General features: G+C 42.5%; 1 protein-coding gene across 1 annotated transcript in view; it reads left to right on the plus strand.

Moving 5' to 3' along the window:
- The window catches only part of LOC140199722 (ATP-binding cassette sub-family G member 1), a 71,769-nt gene that overhangs the window by 17,253 nt on the left and 37,738 nt on the right, over window positions 1-16,778 (plus strand). Inside the window, exon 2 of the mRNA XM_072262200.1 lies at window positions 16,371-16,488. Within this exon, the coding sequence (XP_072118301.1) occupies window positions 16,371-16,488 (118 nt within the window). The remainder of the gene's footprint in view (window positions 1-16,370; window positions 16,489-16,778) is intronic.

Consider the following 16,778-nt stretch of genomic DNA (forward strand, 5'->3'; position numbering starts at 1 on the left):
GTTGAAATCAAATCTGTACCCACACTTCTGCTGGCAGTTTGTTCCACATTCTCACTACCCTCTGAGAGGAGAAATTCTCCCTCAGGTTCCCCTTCCCTCTCCTTCATTTTTACACTGTGACACCCCTCTTACCTCTTCTTCTCACCTACCTATCACCTTATCACTTTCCCCGGTAGCCCTCCTCTTTCCCTCTCTCCCGTGATTCCCTCTCTTTTTCTATCAGATTCCCTCTTCTCCAGCCCTTTGTTTTTTTCACTTATCACCTCCCAGCTTCTTACCTCATTCCCCCTACCCCACCCGCCTGGCTTCACCACAGGGGTTCCCAACCTGGTCCATGGACCCCTCGGTTAATGGTAGGAGTTCATGGAATAAAAAATGTTGGGAACCCCTGACCTATCACCTTCGAGCTTGTCCTCCTCCCCCTCCCCTCACCACCTTTATCCAGCATCTTCCCCCTTCCTTTCCAGTCCTGATGAAGGATCTCAGCCTGAACCATCGACTGTTCATTCATTTCCATAGATGCTGCCTGTACTGGTGAATTCCTCCTGCATTTTGTGTGTGTAGCTCTGGATTTCCAGAACCTCTTGTGTTTAAAAATGTGACCATCAACATTTCATAAAGCTTACTGTTACATTCCTTGCTTCTCTGTAAATCATAGAATCAGCTAAGCCTTTCCCAATGTGCCTTGTCTTCCGATATCATTTCTCAGCATATGTCCCAGATCTCTCTGTATGCCTGTTAGAGCTGTGTCCCCTAATTTACATTGCTAATCCTTACTCTTTCTTGCAGAGAGTAACACTTCACACTCCTCTGTTAAATTTCATCTGTCATGTGTCTGCCCATAATTTAAACCCTATTTCTATCTTTGCATTTCACAACCTTTAAAGTTTGGATTCATCACTGAAATCCTCAAATCCATTTTCATTGCTTTAAAATAATTTTTACCCTTGTCACCAATGAGATTAAAATATTCTCACTTTTGTGACTTTCAAAACCTTTTCTAAATTTTCTTTCTCGACAAGGGACAAAGCAGTCCATACTCTCTCCTCATCAGATCACTCTTTCATCTGTCATGGGGCAGTTTTTGTTATTTATACACCCCCCCTCCCATTTTGAAACCCACTTTCATCGCAGACTTGGCAAGTCTGTTGCATGACAGGCTAATCAATCAAAGTCAAGTTTATTGTCATAAACACAAGAGATTCTACAGGTGCTGGAAATCCAGAGCAACCCACACAAAATGCTGGAGGAACTCAGCAGGTCACACAGTTTCTATCGAAGTAAATAAACAGTTGATGTTTCAGTTGCCTAGCACCATCCTGGCTGATTTGACTTGAAGCAAACAACGCATTTCACTGTATGTTTCGCTATTTCGATGTACATGTGTCAAATAAAGCTAATATACTTAGTGGGAAGTTACACCAGGGAAGAGCATACACAGTTAGTGAACAGAGAGACTTAGAGGGTACAGGATATGGAATATTAGAAAGTTTTTGACAAGAACAGACCATTTGGCCCAACAAAGCTTGCCAAATTCCTATTCACATAGTGTGTTGAAATAACTATTGGGTTTTGATTTGAAAGTCTCTAAGGTACTACTCTCAACTATGCAAATAGGTAGCTTATTCCATGCGTCCACAACTTGCTGCATAAAGAAGTTTCCTGATGTTGGAAACATTTAATCAGTCTCCCCTTATGGCCTCATGTCCTTGTTGATATGCATTCTTGAAAGGGGTGTGCTTTCAAGATGAGACATCGAGTACAAGAGCTGGAACATCATGTTACAATATACTAAATTATTGTTAGGCTATACTTGAAGCATTGTGTGTGGTTCTAGTCACTAGACTACGGGAAATATGTGATTAAACCAGTGAGCGTGTAGAAAAGATTATCAAGGATGCTGGGTGGATTGGATGTCTTGAGTTACAAACAGAGATCAGATAGGCTGGGCATAAACACAAGGGGTTCCACTAAGTTCAAAGTAAATTTATAATCAAAATACATATGTCACCATATACAACCCTGTGATTCATTTTCTTGCAGGCATGCTCAGTAAATCCATAATAGAATAGTAACCATAATAGAATCAATAAGAGACCACACCGATTTAGGAGTTCAACTGGTGTGCAAAAGACAACAAACTATTCAAATACAAAAAGAAAGAAATAATAATATTAAATTAATAAGCAATAAGTATTGAGAATATAGATGATGACTCCTTGAAAGTGAGTCCACTGGTTGTGGATGTAGATGCTCTCAATAGTGGGAGGGTTTTACCTGCCGTGGACTGGGCCATATCCACTGCTTTTTGTAGGATTTTCCATTCAAGGACATTGGTATTTCAATACCAGGCGATCATGCAGTCAGTCAATATATCCTCCACCACATATCTATAGAAGTTGGTCAAAGTTTCTAGATGTCATGAATCTTTCCAAACTCCTGAGGAAGTAGAGGCACTGCCGTGCTTTCGTCATAATTGCACTTACATACTGGGCCCAGAGGACAGGTCGTCTGAAATGATAATACTGACGACTTTAAAGTTGCTGACCCTCTCCACCTCCGATGAAGACTTGCTGATGGACCTCTGGTTTCCTCCTTTTGAAGTCAATAAACAGCTCCTTGGTCGTGCTGACAATGAGTAAGATTATTGTTGTTGCGGGACCACTCAGCCATGTTTTCAATCTCCCTCTGCATGATGGAAATCCAGAGCAACACATACAAAATGCTGGAAGAACTCAGCAGGTCAGGCAGCGTCTAGGGAGGGGAATAAGCAGTTGACATTTTGGGCTGTGATGCTTCATCGGAACTGGAAAAGAAAGGGGAAGAAGCCAGAATAAGAAGATGGGGGCAGTGGAAGGAGTACGAGCTGACAGTTTATTGTTATCTGCACAAGTACGTGTATGCACAGGTGCAATGAAAACCTTACTTGCAGCAGCATCACAAGAATGTAGTGTCATATAAACAACAAACTAAATAAATGAATCTTTTTTTTACAGGAGAACACAATTAGAACCAGAGCCCAGTTTGCGGCAAGATGGTCATAATGTTGCTGAAGTGTAATGATTAGGATTTTGCTAGTTACATTAAGAACTGAATGTTTAAAGGGAAGTTGCACTTCTTGAATCTGTTTGTGTGGGACTTCAGGCTTCTTTACCTTCTGCCCAGTGGTAGCTGTGAGAAGATGGCATGGCCCGGGTTGAAAAGGGTTTTTGATTGATGTTGCCTTCCTGAGGCAGCACGTCCTGAGTTACTACAGATGACAAGGATGGAATTGTCTTGACGGAATGAGTTTACTACAAATTCAAAACTTGCAGAATTATATAGAATTACTGTTCAGAGAGCAGCTATCATACTCAACCATTTGTAATAGACTTGTAAGAGTTTACTGTCCACATGTGTGACAGTCTCCAGACTTCACTCAACTTCACTCGCCCTTCACTGAACTGTTCCCACACCTATGGACTCAACCTCAAGGACTCTTAGTTTCATGTATTCAGTATTTATTGATCATTTTTTTTCTCTTTTTGTATTTGCACAGTTTGTTTTATTGTTTGCATATTGGCTGCTCTCTGTCCTGTTGTGTGGAGACTTTCATTGATTCTACTGTGTTTCTTGTGAATTCTACTGTGAATGCCTGCAAGAAAACAAATCTCAGGGTTGTATATGGTGACATATTTGTACTTTGATTATAAATTTACTTTGAATTTCGAATTTTGAACAACCTTGCTCTGTTCCAGGTGAATTGAAGGTTTTCTGTCCCAGCCTGTATAATTATTTATGAGATTCATCTTGCAGTCTGCTTCATTCATTTTAATATTTCATTCCATAATCTAACAACTATTCCCCCCCCCCCAATTTGTTTTAACATCTTAACATGTCTTAACTTTCCACCCATGGCAAAATGGATCAAGAATTGTTGGCACGTCTAGACTCTCCATCCATGGCAACATTATTTGAGATTTGTTCATTTACCTTTAAACATGGAAGGTATTTTTTGTCTGTGTGTTCATGTCAGAAACCTATTGGCGAGCAGACTGATGTAATGGGGCTGCTTCTCAAATTATGTAACAGCTCTGAGGGCTTGCATTGTAAGGAGAAATTCAGTCAACTGGGACTGTTCTTTCTGAAGCGAAGGAGGTTGAGTGGTGATCTTATAGAGGCATATAAAATTATGATTGGCATATATAGCAGTGGGTTCCCATACCACGAGGTTCAGGAACAATTATTACCCTTTAACCATCAGGTTCCTGAACCATTGTCAACAATTTCACTCCCCTCAACACTTAACAGATTCCACAACCTATGGCAACGTACACAGAATGCTGGAGGAACTCAGCAGGCCGGGCAGCATCTAGGAAAAGAGTACAGTCAATGTTTCAGGCCAAAGCTCTTTGGCAGGAGTCCACAACCTGTGGACTCACTTTCAAGGACTCTACGACTCATGTTCTCAATACTATCTATCTATCTATCTATCTATCTATCATGTTTTTATTGTATTTGCACAGTTCATCTTCTGTCGCACATCAGTTAGTTGTCAGTCTTTGTTCACGTGTAGTTTTTTAAACTTTACCTGTCTTTGCATGCAAAACTATTTTCAAACCTGATTCTTGAGGAGCCTGGCTCTAATTTTTCCCTTGCCCTCTCTGCTTCTTGAACAGAGGGCATCCCAGGCAAAGTTCGGCAGGATCAGTAACCTAATAGAGAAATAGGTGAAAGTTTAAGTAACCATCTGTTCTACTTGGCATCAAAAATAAGTCGAGAGACAGCCAGTTAAATCTGATTAATTACATTGAAGAGTCTATTGAGGCCATGTGTTAATTTATACACAACATGCTTACAGACAGACCTGGGTGGAAAATAAGCCAGAGATCTGGTTGTGCAGTAGGCTTGTAGAGTTAATGTATAAAACTTTGAAATTTTGGGGTAGTTAACAGCATGAAATAAACAGCACGATAGCATTTAGTAGTTAGCATAAACAGAGACTTTGTCCAGGGTAGGAATAGTTAATATAAGGTGGAAAGTATCAGGCTGAGTTAAGTTTTTTACACAAGAGTGGTAGGTGTGTGGAACATCCTCCAACAGGTGATGGTAGAGGCTGATACTTTAGGGGCATTTAAGAAACTCTGAGATAGGCATATGGACCTTAACCATCAGGCTCTTGAACCAATTGAGATAACTTCACTTGCTCGTCATTGAAACGTTTCCACAACCTATTGACTCACTTTCAATGACTCCTCATCTCATGTTCTCAATATTTATTGCTTATTTATTCACTTATTATTACTTATTTCTTTTTTGTATTTGAACAGTTTGTTGTCTTTTGCACACTGACTGAACACCCAAGTTGGTGTGATGTTTCTTCGATTCTGTTATGGTTATTATTCTATAGATTTATTGAGTATGCCCACAAGGAAATGAATCTTAGGGTTGTATATGGTGAAATATATGTACTTTGAACTATGAATGATAGAAATATGGAGGGAACAGTTAGATTGATCTTAGAGTAGGTTATAAGGTTGACACAACATTGTAGACCAAAGGGCCTGTCCTGAGTGTAATGTTCTATGATAATATACAACACCAGTGATTGCAATTTGGGTTTAATTCCTGCTACTGTCTATAAGGAGTTTGTACCTTCTCCCGATGACCTCATGGGTTTCCTCCAACTGCTCTAGTTTCCTCCCACATTCCAAAGATGTACGGGTTAGGGTTAGTAAATGGTACACTTGTTGTTATGTTGATGTCAGAAGCATGGTGACTCTTGCTGGCAGCCCCCAGCACATCCTCAGACTGTACTGTTCATGACATAAAACAATGCATTTCACTGTATGTTTTGATGTACATGTGACAGATCATGCTACTTTTAAAAGGGGACATGATATTCTTGTACCATCACCCTTCCTTTTAATTGTCTTCCCTGGCATCCCATTTGTTTCCTCCTTCCTTCTTAATTTTCTTCTTGAGCACCGAGGAGGCCACACTTGGAGTTCTCTGTACAGTTTTGGTTGCATGAAAGACACCATTAAGCTGAAAACAGAGCAAAGATTTCCTCCGTTTTGAAGAAGGGTCTTGACCCAAAGCACTGACTGTTTATTCATTTCCTTCATGCTGCCTGACCTGCTGAGTTCCTCCAGCATTTTGTGTGTGTTGCTTTGGATTTCCAGCATTTGCAGACTTTCTCATGTCAAAGATTTGAAAGTTTCTTTCTAGGATGTGAGGGCCTGAATCAAAAGGAGGGAGAAGTTGGATATGCTGAGACTTTATCCTTGGACTGAGGAGACTGAGGGGTGATCTTTAAAAAGGGTGTAAAGTCATGAGGGGCAGATATAGGGTGGATGCACATAGATGATCCGAGACTTCATCAGTAGCTGCAGCGTGATCACTCAAGTCGAGTATGAAGTTCTCCCATGGGATTGTCTTGGTGGGTCTGAAGGTTGCTGTGGAGATCTACATATTTTGGTCACTTGCAGCTTCCACATCTCTCAATTATGCCCCCTTCCACTTGCTGATTACCATGGGACTTAATCTTGGATGCTGGGGGTGAATTGATAACGCTTGTGCATGACATTGTTTATGCGTGGATGCTGAAACAAAGGCAGTCACCAGACTGTCCTTGACAGATCGGGCTCAGGGTCCAGTGGCATGGAATGCAAAGCAACTGAGGACCCTTCACTGCTTCATCCTTCCTCCACCTTCACTGATGTTGTGATGCGTCATCATCCTCTGCCAGCTCCACCGTTGAGGTCCTGGTTGGATCGCCCTTGTGTCTGGAACCTCTCCCTTGACCTTACCACCCTGGGTGACCCTACTGGGAACTAAGCATCAGGTGGCATCACCCTTGGGATCTCAGGAACTTACTGTGGCAAGATGATGATCCTTGGAGAAGATCAGCTTCCTCATTCACCTCAGAATCCACAAGACTAGAGTGGAAGCAAATCATCCTCAATAAAGCATTGCTGAGGCCAAATTTGGAGTGAAGTGTGAGTTCTGGTCACCTTCCTGCAGGAAAGATATCAATAAGATTAAAAGAGTACAGAGAAGAATTTACAAAGATGTTGCCACGACTTGAGGATCTGAGTTATAGAGAAAGGTTGAATAGATTAGGACTTTATTCTCTAGAATGTAGAAGATTGAGGGAGGATTTGATAGAGGTATACAAAAGTGTGTGGACCATGGCAGTCAAAGCTCAAACTGGGCATGGCACCTGATGATGATGATACAAAATTATGAGGGGTATAGATAGGGTAAATGCAAACTGGCTTTTTCTGCTGATGTTGGGTGAGACTAGAACTAGCAGTCATGAGTTAGGTGTGAGAGGTGGAATGTTTAAGGGGAACATGAGAAGAAACTTCTTCAGTCAGAGGACTGTGAGAGGGTGGAATGAGCTGCCAGTGGAATTGGTGGATGCGGGCTTGATTTCAACATTTAGGAGAAATTTGGATAAGTACGTAGATGGGGGTGGTATGGGGCTATAGCCCAGATGTAGGTCGATGGAATTAGGCAGAATAATAGCTTGGCATGAAATAGATGGGCCAAAGGGCTGTAGTATTCTGTGACTCTATAATCTGGAATGATAAAGCAAGTTAACTTACTTTTAACTTGCTCTAAGCCCAGTCTAACCCTTCCCTCCCACATAATCCTCTGTTTTTTTATCATCCATGTGCCCATCAAAGAGTCAACCCTGGCTGTACATTCCATGCACCCACTACACAAGTGGTGTCACAGGTAGATTGGGTCATAAAGAACGCTTTTGGCACATTAGCCTTCATAAATCAAGCTTTTGAGTAGAGCACATGAGATGTTATGTTGAAGTTGTATAAGACATTGGTGAGGTCTAATTTGGAGTGTTGTGTGTAGTTTTGGTCACCTACCTATAGGAAAGATGTAAATAAGGTTGAAAGAGTACTGAAAAATTTACAAGGATGTTGCAGGGTTTGTAGCACCTGAGTTGTTGGGAAAGAGTGAATATGTTACGATGTTATTCCTTGGAATGTAGAAGATTGAGAGGAGATTTGGTAGAGGTATACTAAATTATGAGGGGTATAGTTAGGGTAAGTACAAGCAAGCTTTTTCCACTGAGGTTGGATGAGACTAGAACTAGAGGTCATGAGTTAAGGGTGAAAAGTGAAATGTTTAATAGGAACTTGACGGGAACTTCTTCACTCAGAGGGTCACGAGAGTGTGGAGTGTACTGCCAGTGTAAGTGGTGCATCAGCCGGCCGGCGGTGTAGTGACATCTGCACTGAACTTCAGGAAGTGGTCCCGGATCATGTCTGGCTGGCCCTTTGCACACTTGCCCACCCTTGCTGGTTTGAGCATTGAGCTAGCAACACTGCCTTGTTAAAAAAAAACAGACAAAGTTCTGAAGAAATGGCACGGTTGCTGCCTGATGCATCACGAGATATGGAAAGGAACAACCAGTGGTGCAGGCAAGCTCGCTTTCAACATTTAAGCGAAGTTTGGATGGGTAGGGGTATGGACGGCTACAATTCCCCGTGCAGGTCGAAGGGACTAGGCAGCTTAAGTGGTTTGAGCGTGGGCTGGAAGTGCGCATGTGCCGGTCATGCATGCAGCCTGTTACAGCCGTTCCGTCGAGTATTCTTACTTCTTTAACTTACGTTATTTGTTGTATTTTTTTTCACGGTAACATGTTGAAACTGCACCCTCTCTAACATGCTGGTGGAGAAAGTTTTATTTGGGTTTTTAGCACTGGAAATAGTTACATTCCGACACGTCTCATTAGCGGGGCAGAAGCATGGTTGCATTGTTTATTCCAGGGACCAGCTGACTGAGTTTATGCCGGCCGGTTTAGCGAGCAGGGCGGCGGACAGCCCGGCTGAAATCTGGAGGAAAACACACAGAGGATGCAGAGGGTGATTACAAAGGCGAGGAAAGAGGACTGGGTCGAGACAACAGAGACTTATGGAGGAGTTCGGTGGGTAATAAAATGGACGAGTTCACGGTGCTAGCCAGGAGTCAGAGAACATTTTGGGAGTGCAGTGTGATGTGTTTCACTGGGACGGGGCTGCACGAGGACATACCCAATCAAAACTTCTCCATGGAAGCGGTAAGTGTGAAGGAGTTGGGTGCTTACTGTTCTGGCTGGTGCAATCTGGGTCATATTACGATCGAGGAACATGTTTGTAGACCAGATATTGAACCTTTTGCTGTTGGACTCTGACCATATTCCACCGAGATACAACACTGGGCGTCACGGGAGGTTGTTACTGCCTGTGGCCATCGGACTTTGCAGCTCCTCCCGTGGAGGGTCAGACACCCTGAGCCAATAGGCTGGTCCTGGACTTATTTCCATCTGGCATAGTTTGCATTTTGTTGTTTGATTGTGGTTTGTGTTGCTATATTTATGACCTATTCTTGGTTGGTGCGGCTGTAACAAAACAAGATCGGGATCAATAAAGTATATCTATCTATCTAAATAGATCAAAGGGCCAGTTTCTGTGCTGGACTTTTCCATGACTCTTATTCTAGGTGTACCTATTGATTAGCTAATTAATTATATCAAAAGATAGTGGGCACCATGGTCGTGGAGCAGATAGCGCAACGATATTACAGCTGAAGGCGTCAAAGTTCAGGTTTCAATTCCAACGTCACCTGCAAGGGCTTTGTACGTTCCCCCCACTCCACTTTCTTCCCACAGTCCACAGACATACCGGTTAGTAGATTAACTGGTCATTGTAAATTGTCCTGAGATTAGGTTTGTGTCGAACAGGTGGGATGCTGGGCCAAGCAGCTCGTTGGGCTGGAGGGGTCTATTCCACACTGTATCTCTAAATAAAAATAAATCTTATCGATAGATTAACCAATAGCCATTAGTTGAAAACTGGGACTTTATTAAACTGCTAATCATAGTAACTGTGAGTCAGCAAACCATCCCTTAAGTATGAACTAAGAAGCAGTTAGCGCACAGAGTACGCTGTACATAAACAGGTCAGTGACCAGCAGTGGCTTCCATCTGCCTGAATAAAGCCAAGAGATTAAGAAATGATAAGGTTTAAATGGATTTTGTACATAATCCACAGCCCAGTGTCAGCATAACCAGTCTGTGTGTTGATCCAGCTCGCTGGCTGCCCCAAGAATTTGGTGAAGGGTTCCATGAGAACTGATAAAATTATTCTAAATTACAAAAATAAATGGTGCAATTAAAATGGTATGATGAGGTTGTGCTTTTGATAATGGGTGCTGTCACAAAAATAACGAGTTTCACAACGTGCATCTGAGGTAACAAATGGATTATGGTTTCTGATGCTGACCTTGGAGAGAGGGTGATTCATTCCTCTCCCTCCTTCTCCCTCCTCCCTCCTCCCTCCTGCCATCTGGCAAAAGGCACCAAAGTATTTGGCCTCTCACAACCAGACTATGTAACAATTTCTTTCCCCAAGCCATCAGTCTCCTCAGTACCCAGAACCTGGACTGACACCAACCTACTGTCCTCTACTGTGCCTATTGTCTTGTTTATTATTTATTGTAATGCCTGCACTGTTTTGTGCACTTTATGCAGTCCTGAGTAGGTCTGTAGTCTAGTGTAGTTTCTTTTAACGTAGTTCAGTGTAGTTTTTGTATTGTTCATATAGCACCATGGTCCTGAAAAAAGTTGTCTCGTTTTTACTGTGCACTGTACCAGCAGTTATGGTCGAAATGACAGAAGTGACTTGACTTGACTTAATTTTTACCTGCGTGGTCAGGAAAATCTGAGTTTCATTCCCTGAAATTTAAAGTCATGGTGAGATACCGAAAAATGTTTAAATAAAAAGGAAAAAAAATAATAAAATACAAGAAAAATCTAATGAAAATTTGATAAATGCCTAATCCAACAATGGAATATTGGCTTTACATCTGGAGGACTGGAGCAGAAGGAAATGATACTGCCTGCATATTAATCCATATCATATTTATTATCATGACTTGTGTGATGTGAAATTTGTTTAAGTTCAAGTTTATTGCCATCTGACTCTTTGTCACATGACACAGCCAAATGAAACAACTTTCCTCCAGACAACTGGGCACCCACAAAACATATATCACAAACAGCACGTAACCCAAAATATTATCACAAATAAGTTAATAAAATATAATAGAAAGTGCATGTAGTGGACAGCACAGGTAAATAGTTAACAGCTCGCTGTCCTAGTGATGGCAGCAGGGTATTCATTAGTCTCACAGGCTGAGGGAAGAAGCTGTTCCCTAGAGGCAGTCCTAGTCTTGATGCTCCTGTATCTCCTTCCTGATGGTGGTGGGTCATAGAGATTGTGGGATGGTGGTAGGGATGCTCAACAATGCTTCAGGCCCTTTGTATGTAACGCTCACAGTAAATGCCACAAAGAGTAGGGAAGTGATTCGTTTGATGTTTTTACTATCCTCTGTAGGGTAGCAGAATATTGCAAAGACATAGGCATCCGTTAGTGTCATGAGACCATGGACTTGCACCTTGGAAGGTTTCCAGGACGCCGGCCTGGGCAAGGTTGTATGGAAGACCAGCAGTTGTCCATGCTGGAAGTCTCCCCTCTCCACGCCACCGATGTTATCCAAGGGAAGGGCATTAGGACCCATACAGCTTGGCACCAGTGTCGTCGCAGAGCAATGTGTGGTTAAGTGCCTTGCTCAAGGACACAACACGCTGCCTCAGCTGAGGCTCGAACTAGCGACCTTCAGATCACTAGACCGATGCCTTAACCACTTGGCCACAGTACCAACACTGCAAAAACATAAAATGACTCCAAATTACAAAAGTAAATAGTGCAAAATAAAAATGGTATGATGAGGTACTGTTCATGATAATGGGTGCTGCCTTCTTGAGGCACTGCCCGTTGAAGATGAAGATGGTATGGAGCGATGTGTCCATGATGGAGATAGCGGCTGAGTCAACAACCATCTGTAACCTCTTGCAATCCTCTGCATTCCAGCCTGTGATATAACCTGTCAAATTACTATTCACCAAACCTATTTATACACTAAATGAATACAATATTATTGTTACTAGTTTTAGTTTTTAATTATAGCGTATAGTAATTTTATGTAATATGCTGTACTGCTGCTATAAAACAAATTTCATGACACTTGTTTATGATAATAAACCTGATTATGATTTCTGATTTGGACTTCAGTGAGAGGGAGATTCACATTTACCAAAACAAAATGTAGAACACAGAACATTACAGCACAGTACAGGCCCTTCAGCCCACCAGTGTTGTGCCAAATCTTTAACCTACTCTAAGATCAATCTAACTCTTCCCTCCCACGTAGCCCTCCATTTTTCTATTATCCATGTCCAGGAAAATCCATATTTTATTCCTTGGAATGTAAAGGTTTCAGGGCAAACCGATGGGAGTTTTCAGAACATTAGGGGAATTGATAAGGCCAAGAAACTTGAAGGTACAGGCTGAGTGCATGACTTACAGAAAACTGATCCCCGGCATATCAAACGGAGTCAATTTACTCAAAAAATAATGCAGCGATTAGGGTTACATTATAACAGTATCAGTGATCAGGGTTCAATTCCTGCTGCTCACTGTAAGGAGTTTGAACATCCTCCCCTCCTCCAGGTACTCCAGTTTCCTCCCACGTTCCATTAAACAGCCTGAAACATTGACTGTTTATTCCTCCCCATAGATGCTGCCCGATCTGTTGAGTTCCTCCGGCATTTTGTGTGTGTCATATGATGGTGGGGTGGAGCTATGCCTCCACCAAAGAATGTGTAAGGCACTCCTTTCCTCCGCTAGCCTGCAGATCACCTTTAGGCAAGGTGTAGCACTTGATCGTAGCCCAGATCAGAGTCACATGAAGCATGGGAGCAGGTGGTGGATGGTCGTATGACCAGCTGGTGCATATCACAAGTCCTGCTTGTGTGACCACTGATGCCAGTATTGGTAATGGCTGGGATCACACATCTTGTAAAGACACTGGCCAGAAAAAGGCAATAGCAAACCACTTTATTAGAAAACTTGCCAAGAATAATCACAGTCATGGAATGACCATGATTGCCCATGTCAGGTGATACAGCACACAAGAAACGAACGATCACTATATGATTATACTGCAACAGTGAAAACACATCAAAACTATGTCATTGACTATAAATTGGTCAAGGAGATAATAAGATCATGAAAAAGCTTGAGAATTCCTCAGTTTTTTTTGACTGGTGAAGGTCTGCATGGTGTCATAGCAGTCAGAACAATGCTTTCAAGTGCCAGCCATCAGGGGTCATGTCAGTAAAGATTTGATAGTTCTTCGCCGTGCTCTGGTATCTTCCCACATCACAATGATGTGCGGGTTAAGTTGTGTGCCAGAGGCATGATGATACTTGAGAACGCCCCGCACATCGTCAGACTGTTCAGACATCTTCATTGATGCAAACAACATTTTTCACTGTATATTATGATGTACAGGACTCTGCCTTAGACACACATATACATATATAGCTAGGGTGCCTAAGACTTAGAAACCATAGAAACCATAGAAACTAAAGCACAGAAACAGGCCTTTTGGCCCTTCTTAGCTGTGCCGAACCATTTTCTGCCGAGTCCCACTGACCTGCACACGGACCATATCCCTCAATACACCTCCCATCCATGTATCTGTCCAATTTATTCTTAAATGTTACAAGAGAACCTGCATTTACCACCTCGTCTGGCAGCTCATTCCATACTCCCACCACTCTCTGTGTGAAGAAGCCCCCCCTAATGTTCCCTTTAAACTTTTCCCCCCTCGCCCTTAACCTATGTCCTCTGGTTTTTTTCTCCCCTTGCCTCAGTGGAAAAAGCCTGCTTGCATTCACTCTATCTATACCCATCATAATTTTATATACCTCTATCAAATCTCCCCTCATTCTTCTACGCTCCAGGGAATAAAGTCCTAACCTATTCAACCTTTCTCTGTAACTGAGTTTCTCAAGTCCCGGCAACATCTTCGTAAACCTTCTCTGCACTCTTTCAACCTTATTTATATCCTTCCTGTAATTTGGTGACCAAAATTGAACACAATACTCCAGATTCGGCCTCACCAATGCCTTATACAACCTCATCATAACATTCCAGCGCTTATACTCAATACTTCGATTAATAAAGGCCAATGTACCAAAAGCTCTCTTTACGACCCTATCTACCTGTGATGACGCTTTTAGGGAATTTTGTATCTGTATTCCCAGATCCCTCTGTTCCTCAGTGCCTTACCATTAACCCCGTATGTTCTACCTTGGTTTGTCCTTCCAATGTGCAATATCTCACACTTGTCAGTATTAAACTCCCATCTGCCATTTTTCAGCCCATTTTTCCAGCTGGTCCAAGTCCCTCTGCAGGCTCTGAAAACCTTCCTCACTGTCTACTACACCTCCAATCTTTGTATCATCAGCAAACTTGCTGATCCAATTTACCACATTATCATCCAGATCATTGATATAGGTGACAAATAACAATGGACCCAGCACTGGTCCCTGTGGCACACCACTAGTCACAGGCCTCCACTCGGAGAAACAATTCTCTACCACCACTCTCTGGCTTCTTCCATTGAGCCAATGTCTAATCCAATTTACCACCTCTCCACGTATGCCTAGCGACTGAATTTTCCTAACTAACCTCCCATGCGGGACCTTGTCAAAGGCCTTACTGAAGTCCATGTAGACAATATCCACTGCCTTCCCTTCATCCACTTTCCTGGTAACCTCCTCGAAAAACTCCAACAGATTGGTCAAACATGACCTACCACGCACAAAGCCATGTTGACTCTCCCTAATAAGCCCCTGTCTATCCAAATGCTTGTAGATTCTGTCTCTTAGTACTCCCTCCAATAACTTACCTACTACTGACGTTAAACTCACCGGCCTATAATTTCCCGGATTACTTTTCGATCCTTTTTTAAACAACGGAACAACATGAGCCACTCTCCAATCCTCCGGCACTTCACCCATAGACAGCGACATTTTAAATATTTCTGCCAGGGCCCCCGCAATTTCAACACTAGTCTCCTTCAAGGTCCGAGGGAACACTCTGTCAGGTCCCGGGGATTTATCCACTTTAATTTTCCTCAAGACAGCAAGCACCTCCTCCTTTTCAATCTGTACAGTTTCCATGGTCTCACTACTTGATTCCCTCAATTCCATAAATTTCATGCCAGCTTCCTTAGTAAATACAGACGCAAAAAACCTATTTAAGATCTCCCCCATTTCCTTTGGTTCCGCACAAAGCCGACCACTCTGATCTTCAAGAGGACCAATTTTATCCCTTACAATCCTTTTGCTCTTAATATACTTGTAAAAGCTGTTTGGATTATCCTTCACTTTGACTGCCAAGGCAACCTCATGTCTTCTTTTAGCCCTCCTGATTTCTTTCTTAAGTATTTTCTTGCACTTCTTATACTCCTTTTGCATAGTAGTGTGGTAATTTTATGTCTTGTACTCTACTGCTGCCACAAAAAAAAACTTATGTGAGTGATGATAAACCTGACTCTGATATGGGTCTCTATTGTGGAATGAGAGTGGGAAGGGGGCAGGGAGAGGGGAATCATGGTTGGGAAAAGGGGAAGGGAAAGGTGTGGAAGCGGGAAGCACCAGAGAGACATTCTGTAATGATTGATAAACCAATTATTTGGAATTAAATTACCTTCCCTTGTGTGCCAGAGCTGGGTGTGTCTGCCCCCATGTCAACCCCCTCTGCCCCTTTCACACTTTCTCTGCCATCTGTCCACACCCCTCCCACGGTGCTCCACCCTCGCCATTCCAACATCCTTTGCTAATAACAGGAATTCTGCAGATGCTGGAAATTCAAGCAACACACATAAAAGTTGCTGGTGAACACAGCAGGCCAGGCAGCATCTCTAGGAAGAAGTGCAGTCGACGTTTCAGGCCGAGACCCTTCGTCAGGACTAACTGAAGGAAGAGTTCAGTTAGTCCTGACGAAGGGTCTCGGCCTGAAACATCGACTGTACCTCTGCACCTCTTCCTAGAGATGCTGCCTGGCCTGCTGCGTTCACCAGCAACTTTTATGTGTGTTGATCCTTTGCTAATGCTAGATTTACAGGCTTGCTCTCCACTCCACATTGACAAATGCAGTGCTGTGCAAAAGTCTTATGCACCCTAGCAATGCATACTGTACATGCCTAAGGCTTTTGCACAATTCTGTATATACTTGTGAAAATAAAGCTAATCTGATCTCATAGTCACATTCTTAAGAAAGTTATCTATTTTCCACATAATGGAAAAAATCTTGTTCTTGTATAAGCTGAAGAACAAGGGGAGATATTATCATTGATTGCTCGTTTATATATGTCACCTCTGGCATCTATAACCTTGAAAATGGACATCTTAACCAGTTTCTTTTTGTGTTTATTACCTTTCACATTCTGTGTTTCTGCTTTTCAAGGTTACAAGACTTTACTGAAGGGCATCTCGGGCAAGTTTAGCTGTGGAGAGCTTATTGCTATCATGGGTCCCTCGGGAGCTGGGAAGTCGACGCTCATGAATATTCTGGCTGGATACAGGTAAGCGGAATCTAGGCCAGTGAACAGCTCAACAGCACAGCTACCATAATCTCCATAATATACACGCACAGTGAACACCATCCTTGTGTATAGGGGGTGATGCAGGAATTAAACTCCCAGTTGGTGACTGGGCACTGTGAAGCGCTGTGCCAACTGCTACACTACCGTGCCACCCTTCACAACACAATCGAAGAAAACTGCATTATTATCAAAGTGGAGTTTATTGTCATGTGCAGAATTACAGTACATGCATACTCGGGTGCAGTGAAAACCTTATTTTCAGCAGCATC

This window comes from Mobula birostris, chromosome 6 (assembly GCF_030028105.1).
Source record: "Mobula birostris isolate sMobBir1 chromosome 6, sMobBir1.hap1, whole genome shotgun sequence".
Taxonomy (NCBI): domain Eukaryota; kingdom Metazoa; phylum Chordata; class Chondrichthyes; order Myliobatiformes; family Myliobatidae; genus Mobula; species Mobula birostris.